Source organism: Micropterus salmoides, unplaced genomic scaffold (assembly GCF_014851395.1).
Source record: "Micropterus salmoides isolate LMB-PRFRI ecotype aquatic unplaced genomic scaffold, ASM1485139v1 Ms_hic_scaffold_21, whole genome shotgun sequence".
Classification (NCBI taxonomy): Eukaryota; Metazoa; Chordata; class Actinopteri; order Centrarchiformes; family Centrarchidae; genus Micropterus; species Micropterus salmoides.
In genome coordinates, this window is record NW_024041262.1 from 8,722,333 (window position 1) to 8,743,584 (window position 21,252).

General features: G+C 41.3%; 1 protein-coding gene across 5 annotated transcripts; it reads left to right on the top strand.

Moving 5' to 3' along the window:
• Positions 1-1,047: 1,047 nt before the first annotated feature.
• Positions 1,048-20,880, top strand: kctd17 (potassium channel tetramerization domain containing 17). Of its 5 annotated transcripts, none has more exons than XM_038735166.1 (7): positions 1,049-1,521; positions 11,102-11,210; positions 12,145-12,236; positions 13,151-13,294; positions 14,621-14,746; positions 15,226-15,358; positions 16,818-20,880. In XM_038735166.1, exons 1-6 carry the CDS (start codon positions 1,168-1,170, stop codon positions 15,316-15,318), a joined length of 918 nt encoding a protein of 305 aa, XP_038591094.1. In that variant the 5' UTR covers positions 1,049-1,167; the 3' UTR covers positions 15,319-15,358; positions 16,818-20,880. The 5 variants fall into 5 exon arrangements, with proteins under 5 accessions (XP_038591097.1, XP_038591094.1, XP_038591093.1 ...); XM_038735165.1 differs by having other exon boundaries at positions 1,050-1,521; positions 13,148-13,294; XM_038735168.1 differs by having other exon boundaries at positions 1,050-1,521; positions 13,151-13,246.
• The last annotated feature ends 372 nt before the right edge of the window (positions 20,881-21,252 follow it).

The window sequence follows — 21,252 nt, forward strand, 5'->3', positions numbered from 1 at the left end:
CATTTATGGATTATCGACAGCAGGTTTTTAAATAGTAAACCGGCAGCCAGATCCCTTATTCCAACAAACATGTTTTACATTTTGTGTCTATGAAGATTCTCAGTCATCCAGGTCATAGTTATCCAACGAAGGTTAAAATCAAGGGCAACTGGACTTGGTTGAAGATACTGGAAGACGTTTCGTCCCTCATCCAAAGGACTTCTTCAGTTCTGACTGACTGGCAGGGAAACTCAGCTATTTAACCTCAGTGGGGTCGTTGGCCCGGGTCATCGATACCGCTGGTTCGTTAGTGTTCCTTGTTGCTGTGACAACAGTCGTTAAGACTACCTGTGGCCAAGACTGAACGACCATCGTTGGTATCTTCACCTGAGGCCAATAGGTTACTTTGTTGAGTTTCCTGGGAAGTGATGAAAGGACAGCATTGTAAGTGGGGGATAAGTGGTGGCGTAGACCCCCTCCCCTGTTCAATGACGGCTTCTCAACCCTGGTGTAGATGCTTCCTTGACACCTCTTTCAAACCATCCATCTTCTCTGTCTAAAATGTGCACCTGGTGGTCCTCAAACGAGTGTCCTCTGTCCTTCAGATGTAAGTAGACTGCAGAGTCTTGACCTGAGGAGTTGGCCCTTCTGTGTTGAGCCATGCATTTGGGTAGTGGTTGTTTAGTCTCCCCAATATACAGGTCTGTGCATTCCTCACTGCATTGGACCGCATACACTAGATTGCTTTTCTTGTGTTTGGGTGTGCGGTCTTTGGGGTGTACCAGCATCTGTCTTAGTGTGTTCTTGGGTTTAAAAAACACAGGGATGTTATGTTTGTTGAAAATCCTCCTGAGTTTCTCTGATACTCCAGACACGTATGGAATCACAAAATTACATTTTGTCCATCTTGCAATGAAGCACAATTCTCAATCTTAGTAGGTAAGTCAGTCTGTCTGCTGTAGTTTACTCAGCCTGTGTGCTAGTGGGGAAGGAGCCTTTATTCTGAAAGTACTCGTCGGATGTACTATGTGTCATTTCCGGTATCTTCACGCGGCTGATCTTTGAGTTTGTGCGGGTTTGGGGCGGAGCGTGCTCGGTCGGTTACGGTGAGAAGAAGCCGAGGGAACAGCGGACACAGACGGACACCCTCTCTCGTTTTCACTTCGTGTCCCACGGTTGTTTTTCCAAATGGCAACGACAGCGGACGACCTGCGGGAACCGGCGAACGTCGCCGCGCTGTCGCCGCAGCACGGCTGCCGGCACCACAACAGCAACAACAACAACAATAACAACAACAACAAAGACAGCGAGGCGGGAGAGAGCGCGACCTCCGCCACCGCCAGCACGACTGAACGGGACGGGTCGGCGTCGCAGAGCATCGGCAACGGCTCGGTCATCAATGCCACCGGGGGGAGTAACGGGAAGTGGGTCCGGCTGAACGTCGGCGGCACCGTGTTCCTTACGACGCGGCAGACCCTCCTCAAGGAGCAAACTTCGTTCTTGTACCGGCTGTGCCAACAGCAGGACCTGCACTCAGACACGGTGAGTCCTGCCAGGACACGTTAATCATTCCCGGGGAATGTTGCTTCACAACAGGCGGTAAAATACCGGGTCACACTAAGTCTGTGTCCGTGTCACTAAGCTAATATTGACCTCTACATTATTGAGTTTGGTAATGAGTTCATGTTCCTATAGTTTAGTTATGTCGTATTATTATTATTATTTGATTAGCATTACAGAAGAAGGCTGGACCTGAAGGGCACGAGAAACCCGTATGTTCCCCTCTGTCAGGTCTAAATGGGCACAGAACCAGTGAAAAACATTTTAAAACATTCCTGCAGTGAATCATGGTTGCTCACTAATATAAACTCACTAAGACATAGTGATAATAACACTGTTGTACCATGACAGGTGGTTAGAGTCTGGCTTGATATGCATTTGTTTTATCCAAAACATACCCCTGTGATTTATTTTGATAAGTACTGGTGGGTTGTGAAAGGTGGATTTTCTCTCACCTGACCAAAAGGGAACTATGTGGGCAGGTAAAGCCCGTTTTTGGCCTGAGACAGAATGGTAAAATAATATTTACTGATTTTTTTTTTATCTCCTAAGGTCTCACAGTAGCTTTAAAGGGACTAACTTTATTATATGGTAACTGTGTTATGTGTGATCCATTCCAAGAACCTATTACTACAACTCTGTTATACCCCGGAAATGTAAGCCTGCAGCTCCAGAGCTCGCACAGAGTTGTCTAATGACCAGCTGATGTATGTCCAGTATGAAGCTCTCCCACTCTCTTTTTCTCAGCATCATTTCGCGTGTGAATGTAGCTCGGGTCAGATGGATGAACACGTGCCTCCTCTTCTGCAGGGAGCTGCACAGTCAGTAGCCATACAGCTGGCATCTTATGGGGAGGGAGAGAGAGATGTGTATTGTGTTTCTACCAGTCACACAGAGACTGAACGGCTGGCAAGACCCGTATCATGAATGATGCAGATTTCTATTATCCCGTGGCCTTTTGATATGCATGTGTGTGTGACAGAGAGAAAAGGGGAGCAGGTCCACCTCGCAGCCAGGAGTTCACATTTTGCTGCTGCTCGAAAATTAGTCCAATCACAGTATGTGTCATATTATACCACAGCATCAACATGCCTTTGTGAGATATAGCAAAGTAGAAAGCTGATGGGAAATGTGTTTTTTTCTTACTCTTCTGTCACAGTAAACTGAATATTTTTGGCTTTTTGGTCGGACAAAATAAGACACTTGAAGACGACGTCACGTGGGCTCTGGGAACATTTGATGGGCCATATTCAGTTAAATTAAAATGAAAAAGAATTTATAGGTACTTCATCACATTTTAGCAAAAATCATATAAAAATCCATTACTGCTGTGAAGCCGTCCGGCTCATTGATTTACAACATCATCCATAATTGTCTAATACACCCAGAGGGGCTAACTAACGGGACAAACTGATATCTGAGAATATCTGCCTTTAGATCATCTCACAGGATATATACATTATCATTTTGCCAAATCCTAATCAGCTCGTGTTCAGCTTTAGATGTGCAGGGTTTAACAGAGTCACGTGCTTTTGGTTGGCAGGAAAAAAAAAACTCAGCAGGAGAGCAGATAATTCAAAGTGACTGAGCCAAAAACAGCCACCAAAACTGGAGTTGGGAGGTTTTTGCACGACAGCCACAATGACTGTTCCCCTGCTGCACCGCAAGGCTCTGTGGAAAGACTATTCCCATGTGACCTTCAGCCGCGACCTAACAGGAGCTCCCTCTGCACTGCCTTAAGACAGTCACACACCAAACCACTCTCATGCGCTAAAACGCACCTACTCTCTTTTGTTCCTTCTTCTCGTCGCTCTTGTCACCGTTCTCTCCTCATCCTCGCTCTCAGCAGCCGACACACTGTTAATGCTTATAGCCTGTTTGTCCTTTTTTATCCACGTCTTTTATTTCTGCTCTTTGTTGCAAACTCTTGAACCTCGAGAGGCACAGAGAGACTTTAGTGTTTTTATTTTCTAGGTCCATCACGCAGCTGTCATCCTAAAACAACACTGAGCTGTAGACGAGGCTCTCAATCCTCTGTCATCCTATGAACATGATGCTTTTTGTCAGGCCTCTAACATGAGTCAGTATGTTTTATTTATTCATTAGTTGATGGTACAAATGGCCAAATTGATCCTAGAGATTTGTATCATCTCTTGTCTGTTCTTGTTAATGTTTCTTTGTATTATAAAACACACATTCTGATTTTCAGTCAAGAAGTAAAGAAGATTTTACTGTGCGAAAATATGTATGCAGAGCTGCAGTCCAGTAGCCAAAGGAAAATGCAGTTTGGTTAGATAATCACTATGCTGCTGCAAGTCACAAGAATAATTACGGTAGAAATGTGAAATCACGAGGGAAAGGTTTTAAAAATGTGTTTTTATTCAGTGGTTTTACCCTTCAGAAGCCTCGTGACGAATACAAAACATTTTTTCTTTTTTAAATCACTTACACCCTCTGATCTCAACAGCTATGAATGCACACAAGCACGAATGATAAAACAGACTGGATGCAAAGTTAACAAAACAAAAAAGATCTGTCTCAATGGAAAACCTTTAACCGCAAGTGCTGTGTATTCGTCTCTTGTCAAACAAGCTAAAGGGTGTAAACCCATTAAAGTTAATATTACGGACCAACGAGTGCAAGCTGCCGGCTAAATTTGAGCCGCATCCTTACATCACAGTACTACAGATCGATACCTACACAACAATAGACGTATGGCGTGACGTCGCTTTACCAAACTTTCCAGAAGATGATGACAGATGATATAGCACAGGCTGTTCAGGCCACTTCGCCGAAAATGAAGAACACCTCCACTAAAACTAGAAAAGGTGAATTTCATCGTCAATCATTTTGTTAAAAAAACTTTTGGAAAAATTGTTGCTTTTGTTTAGGCCATCATCTGCTAACTAAATGGATCAAGAGACCAGATGCGTCAGGATCTGGGTGGGTTATCTCCTCTGCCAAACAATTTAAAGAAGAAACCTGTCGTTGAATTCTTGCAGTGTTCCTTGTGCTATATAAGGGAAACAATGAATTGAACACACTGAAAAATCCTTTCCCCAAACTAGGGCTTTAAGTAAGGATTATTTTTCATTGTCAACTAATCTGTTGATTATTTTCCCAATAAATTCGGTTAGTTTTTTTGGTCCATGAAATGGTGATAAATGTCAATCAGTGTTTCCCAAAGCTCAAGATTTTTTTTGTCCTCACCTCGAAGACAGTTTGCTGTCACAGAGGAGGAAAGGAAACAGAAAATATTCACATTTATGAAGCTGAAATCAGATAATTTTTACTTTTTTTTTTACTGCTGCGATGCCTCCTACTTCAAAAATGTCACTGGGGCTGAGAAGTCACTGGTTCAGCCAGACCGTCTGTGATATGTGATTAATTATTGCAGCTCTTCCCAAAACTACGCCTGGAAAAGCACTCTGCACTCTGAAGGGGCTCAGCGAGTCTTTCCCAGCAGACACCGCTGCTCAGGTTGTTTAGTAAACAGAGCAATCTGAATCTGAGTCACACAGAGAAGCGGTTCAGTCTGTGCGTTTTCTTCTCTCCCTCCGGAGAGAAGCTGATTTTTATCCACACTGGTCCCCCTCTAATCCGCTGACGTTGGCGTGTTTCTGCTCAGGGGTTCGTGGCTGTTTTTAAACGCATATACGTGCAGATTGTCTGGCTGTGTATGACTGTTTTAATGAGATTACCAGCACCTCAGCTGCCCTGCCCCCTCACCGGACCAAACCCAGGGCTTTCTGCTGTTAATACGACCCGACTTGACCTCACGCCGCCCCAAGCCGATTACATTTTATAGCTAAGAGTCAGCATTGATGATGCTAGGCGATGTTAGCTGAACAGGTGTAACGGGGCGGCCAGTTCCAGACTGTAACCACATAATCGTATTACCACAGATTTGTGATTATCAGTGGTTTGATTAATATTAAGTACTAAGGGGATCGGATCATACCGGTGAGCTGTGATGGTCTGGTGCTGTAACGTGGGTTACCTGTACACATGTTCAGGCATTTGTTTTTAGTTTGGAGCTCTGTGGAAGTCTGTCCCATCTCACTGTGTCTGCATGGATGCCACCACATGCCTGGACTTCCTTTATCGCCTTATCTGTGCTGTGGGAGATCCAATATTCTAAGCACTGACGGGGATCAGTGAGGTTTTCATTTGAATAAACAGTACAGAGTTGTGTGAACTTGTCCATTTCCCCTTTTTATCAGGATACACACTTTGGTTTGAGCCACAATAAAAGACCTTGTTAGGTATTTAGGTAGAATCCAGGGCCAAAATTCACAAACCTTTCCAGGAAAAAACAAAAATTTATCACCACAGTTCTTTATTATTTCCTTAACTGCTTTGGTATTTTCTCTATTAAACTTACTGTCTTAATTAAATAAACAAAATGGAAGTACTATAGGTTGCAATTAGGGAGAAAAATCCAATCCATTCACTATGCTTATAAACATGTAGCTGCCAAGATTGCTGGAAAAAACCCAGTATATTTTCAGCCCTATTCAGATAAATTTTACACACACAAGCCTGCTGGGGCAACGTCCAAAGCATTTTTGTGATGAGGTCCCCAGGAATTTAAGTCCAGAAAGCTGTCCCATTCACCCAGCGAGGAGCGGAAGCACATGAAATCAAATGTGTTTATCAGTGTGGAGCTGCTGCGATGCCTCCTACATCAAAAATGGCACCGAGGCTGAGAAGTCACTGGTTCAGCCAGACCATCTGTGATGTGATGCCGGGGATGATGAATTAGGCTGATCCCTAATTAGAAATCACACTCACGTTCAGAGTATTTTCACAACTCTTCAGATCAGAGTTACATGGATAGGTCAAATGCACTGTATATTATATCACAATGTATGCATACGTCATAGTCACAGAGCAAAGCCTGCAATATAAAAAGTCAATTTGAAATTAAATGTAGCAAACTTAGCATTTTTTATTGCTTATTTTTATATAAATATATTTTATTTATTGTGAAGCCTCAGAGTCTGATGAATAAGCAACTAAATGTAGAGATTTTTACATTTGTAGTATCAAAACACACTGGGGAAGGTACCGGGGTGCTCTTGTTAGTGCCAAACAAAAATGTTACAAAGAAATAATGGACCATAGCTTCCCACCTTTTAGAAACTCCTCCCCCAAGGACTTTACAGCAAGTGTAAGACAAGCCTGGATTGATCAATGATTAGTGATTAAATGAGATTGATGGGTAGTGTCACATTGCATAAACCAGAAAGTTTAACTACTGCCCGCGTTTTTCTTAAATCTGCTGTTATTATTCCAAATGCAGCTACAGAAGGTAAAAGTGGCATACACGTCAGTCATGTTTAAAACAATGCCACAATGGATGAAACATTTTTTCAGGGTCATTCAGCCCTCATGTTTACACATGCTCAAGCAAGCAGCAGCGGGTGTGTGTGTGTGTGTGTGTGTGTTTTGAGAAGTGAACAGGTGAACTTTTGTTTGGCTGTTAGTGATAGCCCGTGGGATGTGCTTACCTCTGCAGGGAAATGTTGTGGAGTCGCGTCCTATTTCCCTGAACAAATGTTCACCAACTAGTGTCCCTGTCCTCTCAACATCCGAGCAACTGAAAATATTGTGAGCAAGTCAGTGTACTGCGGCTGCAAATGGGTAAAGAATAACTACTAGGCCTTAGAGAGAGTGTGTGTGTGTGCATACGTGCGAGAGACACATTCAGGAAGCTTTCTGCTAGTGTTGTCATGCCCACATTGTCAAGTCACGTTGATGAGGCATCGGCCTGTCCTCCACTGTAGCTCCTCTGCTCATTTAGGATGGTGTGTATGTGTTTACATCTGTCTTTGTGCTCTGTGCTGCAGTCACAGCCCTTCCTCACTGTAATCATTGTGATTTTCAGTGCAGACACTCATACACTATGTGTGTCTATAAAAGCTTCCTGCCCTCATGCACACACCCAAGCACAGAAACCACATGGGTCTTCATCCTTCGTCTCGTCTTTGTGTCCCTCAGCGCTCATTTGTGTTTTTATATTTGTAAGCGCGTTTACCCTTCATTTCTAATAGGACCTTATTTGTCATACCGCATCACCATCCTGCAGACTGCTTTACAGTCTGGATCCGTCCGTTTGTGTGTGTTAGGTTTTCCTCGTTTGTTGCATTTGTTTCGTCTCACATTGGTTACGGCTCATCAGAAGCTCCTGTCACGCTAAATCAGCAAAGATTGACTGGACTTGAAGAGATGAGTGTCAGGCGCAAAGAGATGCTTCTCGTTTAAATTTGGGTTGACAACACAGCATCTGTGATTCCAAACTGTTGTCTTGCTGCTAGCGGAACGTCCCTATTCTTCTGAGTCTGTCTGTCTGTGTATTCCTTTTGGGATTACTTCTCTTTATAGTCTGCCACACTGAAGACAATGGTTTAGAGCTCATCATAATAGACGATTATGTAAATAATGATGCTTTGCTGGCATGCAGAATCTGCACTGTACGTTGAGATGTTGACCAGTCTTTGCTTCCAGGATGGGTCGCACCAGCTATTTATAAATCTATAACTTGTCCAGTAACTACCAGCTTGTTTCAAACTATTTACTTATTTGGGTTGCACCATTAAAATCGAAAAATATGTGTTAAAAAAACAATAAAAACTTTAGCAATGGGTAAATTAGTTTCTAGGGAATTACTGTTGATGTCAAAAAAATGTAATATGTAAACAAGAAGTCCAAAAGTGATATTTTTAGGGGGGCAGACAAGACGTTGCCCTTAGTTATCAATCCTTTTTAAATCTAGTTTTATTTTTATATACTGTACATAGATGGAGTTAGTAGTATTCATGCAGTTTTGAATGTATGGAGGATATGTGGTTACACTAAGCTAGTTACTTCAGATGGTAATTTAGCAAAATGTCGTTGGCACAATGTTTTGTAAAGTCTGTGTTGCATGTGAATTTAAATTAAGAACCTTCTCAGTCTACGTCATTATTAAATTAAGCTTTTTATGAAGCGTGACGTCAGATGTGTTGACCATATTCAACATTACCTCGTAATGGTCAAATATTTGCAAGCAAATGTTTTTGTTTTTGCTATGTTAGCTTGTGGCAGTTACTGGTTTTAAACATTAACAACTAACTTCTTTGTAAGAACTAGTTTGTGAGATGTTTTAATTTAGTGATGGATAAATCTCCACTGAAGTCACTGTGGACTGTTCACCTGGACCTCTCAAACAGAGGAAAAGAGCAGATAATATTACACTTCCAGGGAACAAACTGGGATTTGCATAAACGACCTGAAAATCCAGTGAATCCCCTTTTTTAATGACAGATGCATTGGCGGTATATTGTGTTTTGAAGGTACAATGTGTAAGATTTGGCCAGAATTTTGCTTTAAAACATTAAAACAATTAACTAACATGATCAGCAGAATTGTCCTGTGTAATAATACCGCTTTGTACCTCGAGTGGTGGAGTACACTAGTATAGTTCAGGCCTCCCCGCTGTAGTTTCAGCTGGGAGATGTGCGCTATGTTACACAAGCTTTTTTAGTCTAATAAATAAACAAAATAAACACACAAAATGTCAAATAAGGAATTATTCTTAACCTATCTTCCTTATCAAACAGAAAAATACACCCTTACAGCTTACAACACAATAAAACTCACCAAAACCGTTGTGGTTAGTCTTCCCACTGTTCCAACAATCACTAACTCTGGTTGAAATAAACACTTAATTCACGAGTTAGATGTGGAAGTATTCTGGTTCTACCTCTCTTACGCCTGACCTCCCTCTCGCTCCTCTCCTGTCCCCGCCTGAACCTGCCGTGTCTTCATCATCACAGTCCTGGTCGGAGCTGCTGTAAATCAACTCTGTACTGTATTCCCTGACATCAAATCTGGCCTCTGTTGGTCTCTGAAGCTGTGTTCAGTTCACTGGGAGGCTGCTGAGCGCGGATCTGTTGCTTGCTCTCCCAGCATCGGGTTCTAGTGCCAATTCTGGTCTCAGTCAGCTAACTGCCAGCTCAGTTAGCCGCATGGCTAACTAGCTGGCAGTTAGCAGTTATGACCTGACATGTGATATGTTGCCCTCATCGTTTTGGAGGATGAGTTTAACAGGTGGGGAGTATCTGTGCCTTTAACAAAATAGAAATGTTTTGTCTGGATTCGGCCTTTGAGGTTTTATAATCGAAAACTGGAAGGTCATAACAATTGCAGTTAGGGGGAGTGGTTCTGCGTGTGTGATGAGATGCATCTGTACAAGATGCTGCTGGAGGCTAAGCTTGCCCGTTTCTGCTTCAGCAAACAGCCGTATAAGGAACCAGTCATGTGAATATAGCAGGTTTTCTTTATTGCACTAAGCATCATTTTCTCATTCTTAGAGTCTGTGTGTATCTATCTTCTCCCGTTTACATACCTCAAGCACAGAATATTAACGCACATGCTGCCAGGCATACATTTTGAAGCTAGGCCACACTTTGGTGTCCCAGTGTGTCAAGAAGAGATAACTGATTTAAGTGTGAAGGAATCATGGAACCTTTCCACCTGCCATTAACTATTGTTTTTACAGCCAAAATACATGAGTTAGTTAGTCTGCATCCTCTCCTGTACGCTACAGGCACCACTGAACCGTGTGTTAATGACACATAATCCTCAGATGCAACTGATATTCTTTAACTTCCTGTTCACAAAATTCCCAACTATTCCCCTTCTTTTCCTTCTCTATATCCCTCTGCTTAAGTCTCCTAAAGGCCTCTATGTGTTTGTATGGGTTTTTCCAGCAGTGGCTCTTTCGTGAGTTCAGCTCTGAAAGGGGGCCTCTGCTTCAAGCATTCATCACGAGGAAGAGCAGGGGGGAGGGTGTGTGTGTGTGTGTGTGTGTGTGTGTGTGTGTGTGTGTGTGTGTGTGTATGTTGGGAGCGTCAGTAGTCATGATATAACAGCCAGGCAGGCTTAGCAGAAGTAGCCTGGAGGTGGGAGAGAAGCAGGCTGTCGACACATGTGTGATAATAAAATGACCACCAACTACTCCGGAGTACTAGTAACCAGTGACTTCTGTGTCCAACTGCAGAAAGTTGTTGGCAGGAAGGTCTCAAGGAAAATAGCAATGTTTTACATTTGAATTATTATATTTTAGGGAAACACAGAACCTTTTAATAATAATTGTTGTAAAGTTTTCTGTCTACTACCGGTATTTGTATTACCTTTGTACACAGAAATATTGAAATTTCCCTCAAGAGCAAAAAACACAAAGCTTAATGGGGGGGGGCTTTTATTTTGGTGACTTCTGCAATGCATCTTGCATGCGCACATCCGCTTTGGGGTCTAAAAATACTACATATTACAGAAGAATAGCTTGAGTAAGGGAAACAAAATATGCCAAATTTAGATTTGAGAAATGTAGGCTGTTATTTTTTTATTACTACACGTGACCACAAAAAAATACAGTAGCACTGAATACCAGCCTAGTTCAGGTCAATTAAAAACTCTCCATGGTTCATGAGTACAAATGCAGTAATGGAAATACATCACATTTATGATGTGATGATGTATTAACGGACTGTGTCTGATTTTTCCTCTGTAACAGGATGAGACGGGAGCCTATGTGATTGACAGAGACCCAACCTACTTCGGTCCCATCCTCAACTACTTGCGGCACGGCAAACTGGTCTACAACAAGGAACTGGCTGAAGAAGGTCTTTGATATGCTTTGACTCTGCTCATGAGTTTGTTTTATTTGTTGGGCAGGTGGAAATAAGGAAATGTGATTCTTTCTCTCTGTGTGTCTCTTTAGTTTTTATTTAGTAAATGTGAAAAAAAACAATTTATATGCAGATTATTATATATTGTTATACACTACAGCAGTGATTCACGACCAATTGTACGTGTAGGTGTACCGCAGCATGAAATTAAAGAAGGAATGGTTAAAATAGTAATAGATAGATAAACAGGTTTGGTGAGGGGGCTGCAGCACCCCCCTAAAATCAGGCCCAATAAAAGTTGTTTATTTAAACATGTTTTTCCTTTCTTTTTTACTGTAATATGTAGGTGTAGTACAGCAGTATTTGTGACAGGAAGAGGTTTTACTTTGTTTTTTTATGTTAATTATCAATACATGTTGGTCCTTTTTATTATAATCTACTTCCTGCAAAGCAATGCGACTCGCAGGAGGTTGGAGCTTCTGTATTTATTCGGAGACCGTTTGAAGTGTTGTTGCTGTGGCTGCTTTGACACACACATGTTGGCGCTCAGCTTTGCTGTGTGTTCTAAAATTTGTGTGAGATCTTGCTAAAAACTATTAGATACAAATGATCCTGGCCTTTCAAATGAATGCAAAAAAATATGTCATTATATAGACTGACTTTCTCTCAGCACCCCTCACTAGTTATGGATTAATAGTGAAAATAGTTAGGTAAAAGTAGTATATAAATGCTTGAAACAGCCAAAAGGAATGTATATCATTCATTTTCATATAATATTCATTTGTAACACATTTGTAACATGGTTGATCTTAATCTTGAGTTCATCTGAAGGGGCTATGGCAGCATTTATGTCTGACGGAAAAGGTTGGTAACTACTTTGCTGCGGTATGCACACAGGAGCTGAGCCAGGTGTTTCTTTTGTTTCAAGGTGTCCTGGAGGAGGCCGAGTTCTACAACATCACACCACTAATCAAACTGATCAAGGAGAGGATCGTGGAGAGGGACTCCAAAGCCACGCAGGTATACACACTGTGTCTTTTATGTGCTTTTGTATGTTTTTATGATGGCCTCACTCTGCTCCAAGGGCTTTAAAAACTAAGATTGCCCCAATCACTGCAGTCAATTTTAATGAAACTACCTACTGCAGCATATCATATGTATATAATGTTAAAGATAAAGTGTAACACAACAGTTACTCATATTGCATTTTTTGCATGTAGCCGTTATAATATGTACTGTATATTTCCCCGCTTAACCACTGTGCCACCCGAAACACACGCACACACCATTACAGTGCCTTTCAGTCATTTGCTCTTTGTGAGTGATTCTATGCTTCTCTATAGAGCGCACTGCTGTACATCAGGCTTCTTTCTCCTTTCCTTTCTGTTCTTTTCTCAGGATGGTTGCACTTATTCTTACATAATCCCACTGCCCTTCCAAACATACACCCACTTTCACTGCGTTCCACTGTACCTTGCTGGACTCACTGTTCGTGTTCGCCTGGGGCTAAATATGGTGTAAAAATATGAAAATAGAAGTGTTGGTTTTGTAGCCAGCCCACGACTACATTCTTTTTTTCTTTTTGATTGCTGTCTACCGCCTCCATGTCATGTTGCAAAGGTTTTGGTGAAGTGATGTAGTATCAGTTTTGTAAGGGTTTATTGACCAACTGGCATGTGGTTGTTGTGTGTCTGTGATGTTATTGTGGGGCCTCCTGGATGTGTTGGCCACTTACAGTAAAGCGATATAAAATGAAAATGCAACATAGGAGCAGCTTTCTCTGTAGTTTTTTGTGTTGTTTTAGTTGGTCGTATAGTTTACATGTTAATTACAATTCCTTACATTTAAATGTATTATTTTTTCTGTTTTTGTTGTTTTTCTTTTTATTCATGTCCTGGCTCCTCAACCCCCCCTCCACTCTTTTTCCTCAGCAGGTGCCCCCCAAGCATGTCTACCGAGTGTTGCAGTGCCAGGAGGAGGAGCTGACCCAGATGGTCTCCACGATGTCGGACGGCTGGAAGTTTGAGCAGGTCAGCGTGCGCTCCTGCAGAAAGCCCCGCACCGGACTGCTCTGGACTGTGGGTTGGACTCACGCTGCTGCTGACCCTTAAATCTTGACCCTTGGCCTGACCCCTTGGCCCCTTCTATCTGCACTCCCAAAATGAGTTTAGGACCCCCAGATTGCATTAATTCACTATTATTTTCATGATTTAATGACCTTAAGTAGGACTAATCTAGTGAGTCTGTATATGCTTTCACAGAGAGTCCCAACAGGTCTAATTACACTTCTAAATTCTTATAGAAATCATGCCACCACAAACGCAGCACCTCCTGGCCTTCAGTATCGTTTACCTTCAGCCTCTTACAAAGGCTTCAGAACCCAGTTAAGGGCCATGTCCTGCGATGGTACTGGAGTGGTACCGGGTACAGCCCGGTATTGTCACATCTTTGTTAAAAACGTTTGGCTTCAGCTTGTAGAATTTCAAAAATATGTTGGAGAACCATTCTGTTAAACCACCACATGCATTTATTTTGAGAAATGTAAATTCTTGCCTTGATTATTTTCATCCTCCATATTTGTACTTTCTTGGCTACAGATATTAGAGTGGACTGAACTAGAGCTTAAACTGTTTTAATCATTTAGTCAGCCGACAGAAAATTTAATTTTTTACAATTTTGATCATTGATAATGTGAAAAATGGAAAACTTTGGTGGTGGAACAAAATGAGCAAGTATTTCGACTTGGGCTCTGAGAAATTTTGATATTGTGTGTGTATTTTTTCAAACCAAATGATTAATCAATTAGTTGAGAAGTTGCAGCCTACTCTAGACTTTCAATTTTTTAATGCAAAACTGTGGCACACATATGTTTAAAACGTTGTAGCTGCAGTTCAGTATTTACTCACACACTATCAATAGCACCATTATATTGATCTCTTGAGTTGCTGTAATGTCAGTAACATGGGCTGGCCTCCTACATTTGAAGGCGTTAGTTTATCAATGCCTTCTCCAAAAGTGACAGTCAGACTTGCGCCTCAGAGTCACACTATAGCTTAAGAGTCACAGTTAGACCCTCCTTCCCCACTGCTTTGGCACTACACTCCACTGAATGCTGCACAGCTATGATTCAACACATATTCTTGCAGAAGCTGGCCCACAGTGCTTCTTGTTGAGTCCACTGCTGAGCGTGTAGCAGCCTGCCTGCCCACCCTGCCTCCGTATCATGCATGAATACAAGAGTCTTTCCTTGCTTTAGTATGGGATCTCAGCTCTCTCACTTTCTTTCTTTTCCCTGCTTTTTGTTTTCTCTGCTGTAACCTCCAATGCTTCCTGACACTCACTCTATCCCTCTGTCCTCTGCCCCCGTACGTCTCTCTGTATCCGTGTCCCCCATCTTTTTGTAGATGGTGAACATTGGCTCGTCGTACAGCTATGGGACAGAGGACCAGGCTGAGTTTCTGTGTGTCGTATCCAAGGAGCTTCACACTGCTGGTTCTGGACTGGGCACGGAGCAGAGCCACAAAACCAAGGTGAATCTTTCACTTGATTTTCCACCCAGATGCAACAAATATAATGTTTAAAGACTTGCCGTAGGATCACGCTGCCGGCTGTGTGTCCATGTGTGGTCCTGTCCCTGTCTTTCAGTTTTTGTGTGTGTGTGAGTGTGTGAGAGAGAAGTGGATGCAAGTGCGCTTTGATCCAGCACTCTCCACTGAAAGCTCCAAATGTCACTCGCCTCGAAATGTCATTCACAAAATCATTCACTCGATCATTCACACAGCTCTCCCTCTCTTTCCTGCTGTTATCAATCTCTCACTTGGTCTTCCTGTCCATCTCTCACTGTATCTCTCTCTCTCTGTCATGTTGATATATAGATATATATCTGTCTCTATATTTACCGCTCAGCTTTTCACTGACACTCATCAGCGTGTTCATTTTCTTGTCGTTTTCTGTCTTGTTTTTTTATTTTCTTTTGTGTTCTCCGCTCCGCCCTTCATGATGAATGAAGCCGGCGGAGATGCAGGAGGAGGAAGCCGCAAAGGATGAGGAGGAGGAGGAGGCAGGGAGAAATACCACACCAAATGAGTGGCTTAGAGAATGAGGGAGTCATGTTTCTTTGTTCCAAAGAGAGGCGGGAATGGGTGAGGAACTGTGCCACAGATGTGCTAGTGGGTAGACCTAGTAGATCTTAGTGTATGTGTATGTGTGTGTGATGTCTGCAGAGATCTTGGGTGTTTCATGGCACTGCATTGTGTACGACCTCGAAGCTGTCACTCTGTTTCAGTAAGCCCAGCCCTTACAGGAAAACGTAGAACATAAGAAATGTGAACCAAACTGTCATACTATAGGATTTAAAACAATCGTACAGAAGGACGAGTAGCAGTAATTGAAATGAATTACCGCTCTGCTCTACTGTTCAGTACTTAATGATATTAGCTATTCTCTCAGTTACAGCCCTCCAGTTCTGATGCTGTCTACTGATGACCTCTGCTAATGAACCAGGCTGGAACAACAACCACCATCTTTTCCTCCATTGTTCTTTTTTGACAGCTGGCATCACAGAAGATTCACATCTATCAGAAAAGCTGCAGCTTCTGTTTTTGCTAGTTGTAGAACATTTTTAAACGCTAAGACCAGTATTGTAGGGATGTCCCGGTCAAGTTTTTAAGCCCCCGATCTCTTGAGTATCTGCAGTACCCAGTTCTGGTCAGATACTAACATCAGACTCCAAATGTGGGTAAAGCCAGTAGCTGTCCCATCTGTTAAAAGACCTTGTAGGTGATCACGAACCTTGTTGTAAAACTCTGGTAGAGCATTGTGTGAAATGTTGAGATGGTGGAGCATACCGTGGCTCCAAATACTCCAAAAGATGGCAAAAACCTGTATTCTCTACTACAGCAACGGGCTGGTCATCCAAAGCGATGATTTCAACGACCCTCTCTGGGCCCCAATTCCAATCTTTGAGATTGGATCGGGACATCCCTACAGCAGTGATCAATAACCCCATTTGATAAAACACATAAAATTTTTGTGTAAACGCGAACATGATATGATATCAGTTCATATAAATTTTATTTATATAGCACCTTTTGAAAAGGAACAGGTCTAGACCATACACTTTAACATTTTATTTGCAGAGACCCAACAATCAGTGACCTGACACGTCGTTGCTGATATAGATTGAGCATTGTGTCTCTGTGGGCTCTCAGTACCAATGCTGTGACATGAAATATCTCTGACCTTTCAGTGCAGCAGCAGTGCAGTAATGCCCTTCCCAGTCTGTGTACATACTGTCAACAGTCTTGATGTAGAGAGTCACACACAGTGTGCGCAACCCACATAACGGACACATATAACAACATTTGAACATACAAAGTTGGGTATATGTTAAAGGGAAACACATTTTACAACATGTAATACTGTAAGTGGTAAAGACATGTCTGTGTGGCTGTCAGTACAGTCATTTGCTGTCATTCTGTCACCATTTTCATCATCATCACCATCATCACAGCCAAACTATAGCATAAATTGTATGGAATTTTTAAAGTTTAGCTTGCTATGGATCAATGTCATAATGTCTGCTTTTCTTTTATTTCACAGCTTTTCCAGATCCACGGGTCCCGGATGTAGAACTTACAAGAATTTAAGTTGGTTTTTTTTCCTATGCTTATTATGACATTATCTGTACACAGTGTGTGTGTGTGTGTGTGTGTGTGTGTGTGTGTGTGTGTGTGTGTGTGTGTGTGTTGCCTCAATGGACGCTCATCAAAACAGATTTGTAGCATTGTTATCAGTTCACTGACAAAATGCTAGTTTGAAAGATTACCAAATGACCAAAAAAATCTCACAGTCAGTTGCAGCAATATCTTTGAAAGTATTTTTCAGTGGAATCATTTTATTAGTAGTAACGTGTTGGTGTGTGCAAACATCATTATATTGCCAAGTGCAGTAGTGGAGCTTAGTAAATGATAACCAAAGATCCAGATTAAAGCTGGCTAAGCCAAGGTGCTGAACCAACATATGATGATATGATATAAAATCAGCCTGAAGTATCTGATAAATGGCGAATGGTGTGTAAGGATCAGAGTAATTCTGTGCTCCGCAGTTTTTGACTACTACATTTCCTAATGTTAGTACAGATGGAGGTATTAATCAGTTAATTGAAATTAACTTAAATATTTCAGATCATCCCAGTGATGGATGCCGTTGTCCCCCAAACTTTAGACCATTGTTCCATTAGGCTTCTCATTTATCTTATTTTGGGGTAGAAGTTTTCTCCAGAAAGAAAAACCCCTTGACCTTGGAACCAAAACTACCACAGTGATCCCACTAGCTGCTGACTGCAAAGATTTCAGCTAGAACCAACTTTACTTGGTCATGCAGATTGAAGGAAATAATGATGTAATAATTTAATTATTTGGCAGTGTGCACTGCATACAAACACTAAAACCACCTGTTTTATTTACAAATGTCCTCAGATGTGAGTACATCTTTGGTTCTGAACTGACATACCCGCTTGCAGGTCTAGTTATTTGCTCTCAATGTGAACATGGGTTAACGCTGGTTTGATCTTGTGATATTTGTTGTTAGTTTAGCCATTAATTGGTTCTATTGGTGTTTATTGATAGATGGAAACAGTGTAGCTGGAGACATTATTTACCTATTTGGCTTAAGCGAGACTGTCAGAGACCAAAAACAGTCACTGTCCAACAGAGCTCAAAGCAAGAGCAGCCAGCGCACACACACTGCACTGACTGAAACACACACCTTTCTACATTTTCCCCTGCACCTACACACCTGCATCACCTCATGCTGATGCATGCTCAGCTGCATAGTCGTCTCAGTCTGTCACCCTGGCTGGGATCCAGAGCCAGCTTTGGCCCTGGCTGACAGAGATGTTGGCATGAGTTCGGACAGGCTGTAACAGAGTCACGGAGAAAGGCAGGAGGGAGGGAGATGGAAATGAGGAGGAGAAGGTGAGACAGGAGAGTGAGATGTATCTCCATTTTGTAATAGCGGTAGTCACAAAATGTCCACTGTCATTGTCTTTATTAAAATAAGGAACAGCACTTCACTTTCTCACAGTGGGCAGATCTGCCGCAGTGCAGGTGTATGATTGAAAAGGGTTTATGAAGCGGTTAGTTAGCTAACATGTGACTTTTAACAGCCTCTATTGGTAGCTTGTAGGAACTGCACCACAGCTCAGATTTGTATCCCCTGCACAAGTGTGTGGCACAAACCCTGACAGCAGCTTGTGAAATGGTGTGCAGTGAACTTCATTTCTAGGTGTCCTTCAGCAAATACACTTGCCACAAGGTTTTAACAGCACATTACTGGTAAAACTCAAGAGGTGTAGTTGTTGAATGCTGGAAAATAAAGGCTTCTACGTAGCTTAAAAAGAACAGGGTGTTTTTAACAACAGGTAATAAGATGTGTAAATACACATTTAGCCTAGAATATGTCTACAATAGCCCAGTATCATGTTGTAGCTTAACATTTTACCAAACAAAACATATAACACGTTGTAGAACAGATGCAAATAGATACGGGGCAGGACGCAGGGAAGCATTTCTTGGAGGCATAAATAACTAAAATATTTGAGTTGAACCACAGTGGATAGAGCATAACAACAGTAGAAATATAACAAAAAAGGGAATGGATGAAATGGTAACCGTACAAAGTTAGCTAGGTTATCTAGCTAGGCCAGTAGACATTCCAAAGTGAAGTTAGCTGTGCTAGCCGTATTAGCTATACTGGCTAACAGCTGTCTAGATAAGGCGGTTAACAGCATTCCAGCATCTTGTACGATGAATGAGTGGGAAAAGAGGGCAGGGCTGTCTTCATTTATGTTCATAAATATACAATTTATTTTTTTAAAGGGCTAACTTCTTAAAACAGCCCTGCGCTGTAGTTTTTAATCACAGAGTAAAACACATATGGTGGGATAAATTCATAGTTTTTTATGGAATTTGTTGACCAAAAGAAACATGAAATATCACGTGCCCTTTAAAGCCATCCTGCAGTAACCCTAAAAAATCTGCAGCTCTTTGGCCCTGCCCACTGAGGTTTAGCTCAAGCAGAGAGGTTATTTCTGCCTCTGAGATTTCTGCAGCCATATTGAGTGTTGGCTGTCAGCGGCTTATGTCTGCCCCACCCCCCTGCTGTATAGCTCCTGTGTAACACACTGAAGGGAAACACACAAATACGCTTATACAGGCAATAAGCAGGTAGTCACAATGTGAGACAATCTAGAATTAAGATCCTGGTTGGCATTTTTGATAACATTTTGATAACTGAATCTGGAAAAAAAAATGCAAATACAATATTGTGTGTTTGTGTGTGTGCGTACATGACGTAAAGTGTGCCGTCCATTTTGAGTGTAAAATAGAAACAGATATCCTGGACCTTTTAAGGTTTCTTGCAATACCTTATTAGCTGGATTAGCAGAGTACAGTAAATGTTAAAATAGTGACTCGTGCTTATGATAATCAGAACAGTGATATTAGCAGGAGGGAGAAGACTGAAAGAGACACGACTGAATTTATTGGTTTATTACTTTTTCTTGTGGCTCTTTTAACTTGGATCATTCGGTGCCTTGAGTTCAAGCAGCAAAACTAACGTGTCAGAAGACAGTCGTGTGAAAATGATCTTCACATGATCATTACATGCATTATTTTTAAAAACAGCTGTATTAATATTTTAGTTGACGAATGGGTAGTTTACAGTCTCACTGGGAGTCCAGGTTTGGCATTTGTGTAAAATGTGCGTCTTTGCTCTGAGAATTTTATTTTTCATACGGCTTTTCAAAGAAGGTACACAGCGTGCAGCTCCACGTGTGAGTGGAAGCTGTTTCATGCGGCTCCTGTTGAAGGTGTAAGCTGTTTTGTATAAAATGTCTTGCCTTTTTTAAATTTTTTTTGTACATTCAGTTGTCTAATTTATTCTCAAGGTTTTTTTTTGAATGTTACACAGTAAAAATAATTTGAAAGAACTTTTTTTTAGTGGGAGGGTGTAAGATCATCTTTGGGGGAGCTTTGCTTTTTTCTACTTGATGACTAGCTTTTATTTTTAAGTAACTGATGATCGTCAACAGTATATAGAAATATATTAATCAGGTTATTGAAATATGCTAGTTTTTAGTTCACATAAATGCTGTTAAACAGACATTTCCCCAAGAACAGTGTAGTTTTCCTCTCAAATGAAAATGTGTTACCAATAGGTCAGTGACACGTCCAGTTAACTTTTTTTTTCTTGTTCACTATTTGTTGAATAGTGTTTCTGCTGTACAGCTGGGTGTGTTTTCACATAGCATTTGATGTGTAAATGTCTAAATAGTATTCTTTCATTATTCTGTGCAAAAAAACCCCAAAACAATCTGTCAGGCAGCTGTTGATAGAAAAATATTTTTATCTGATGCTGGAGTTTCTTTCTTCTGCTGTCCATAGAGCCTTGGTGTCTGTATACATAAAACAAAACTGTGTGACACATGCATTGTAACGCCTCAGATGAACCTGTGCAGGCTTCAAGAAACGCTTTCAATGAACTGTTTTTCATCAGGACCTGCACAATGTACAACATTTTCAACAATGTGATAAAAGGTTTTTTTTTTAATGCAATGTAAATGAATGTCACCATTCTCAACAAAAATAAATCTTTGTCCTTTGACAAAAATCTCGTTTCTTGGAGGCACGCATCACGTTACAACAATGACACCGTCATAATGAGCCCACATGTCACTGTACTCTGCTATTTAGTTCTACGTCTGAAATAACTCAAAAGTAGTTGTCATTTGGGGAAAAAAAATATAAATGCATATAAAGTAATTCGTACAAGTACATACAAAACATGGCTTGAATTGATCAAACTTAAAGATACTAGTAAAAATCAGTTTCTCCTACTCACAAACGTAAGGCTAAAAGCTATTTATCAAATTTTTAACTACTAAAACATCTTACATTTAAGGGAGTACAAAAGGTCTTAAGTTGGTTAAGAGTAGATTGTAGATGACAGACAGAGGTGAGTACATGCCTTCTGT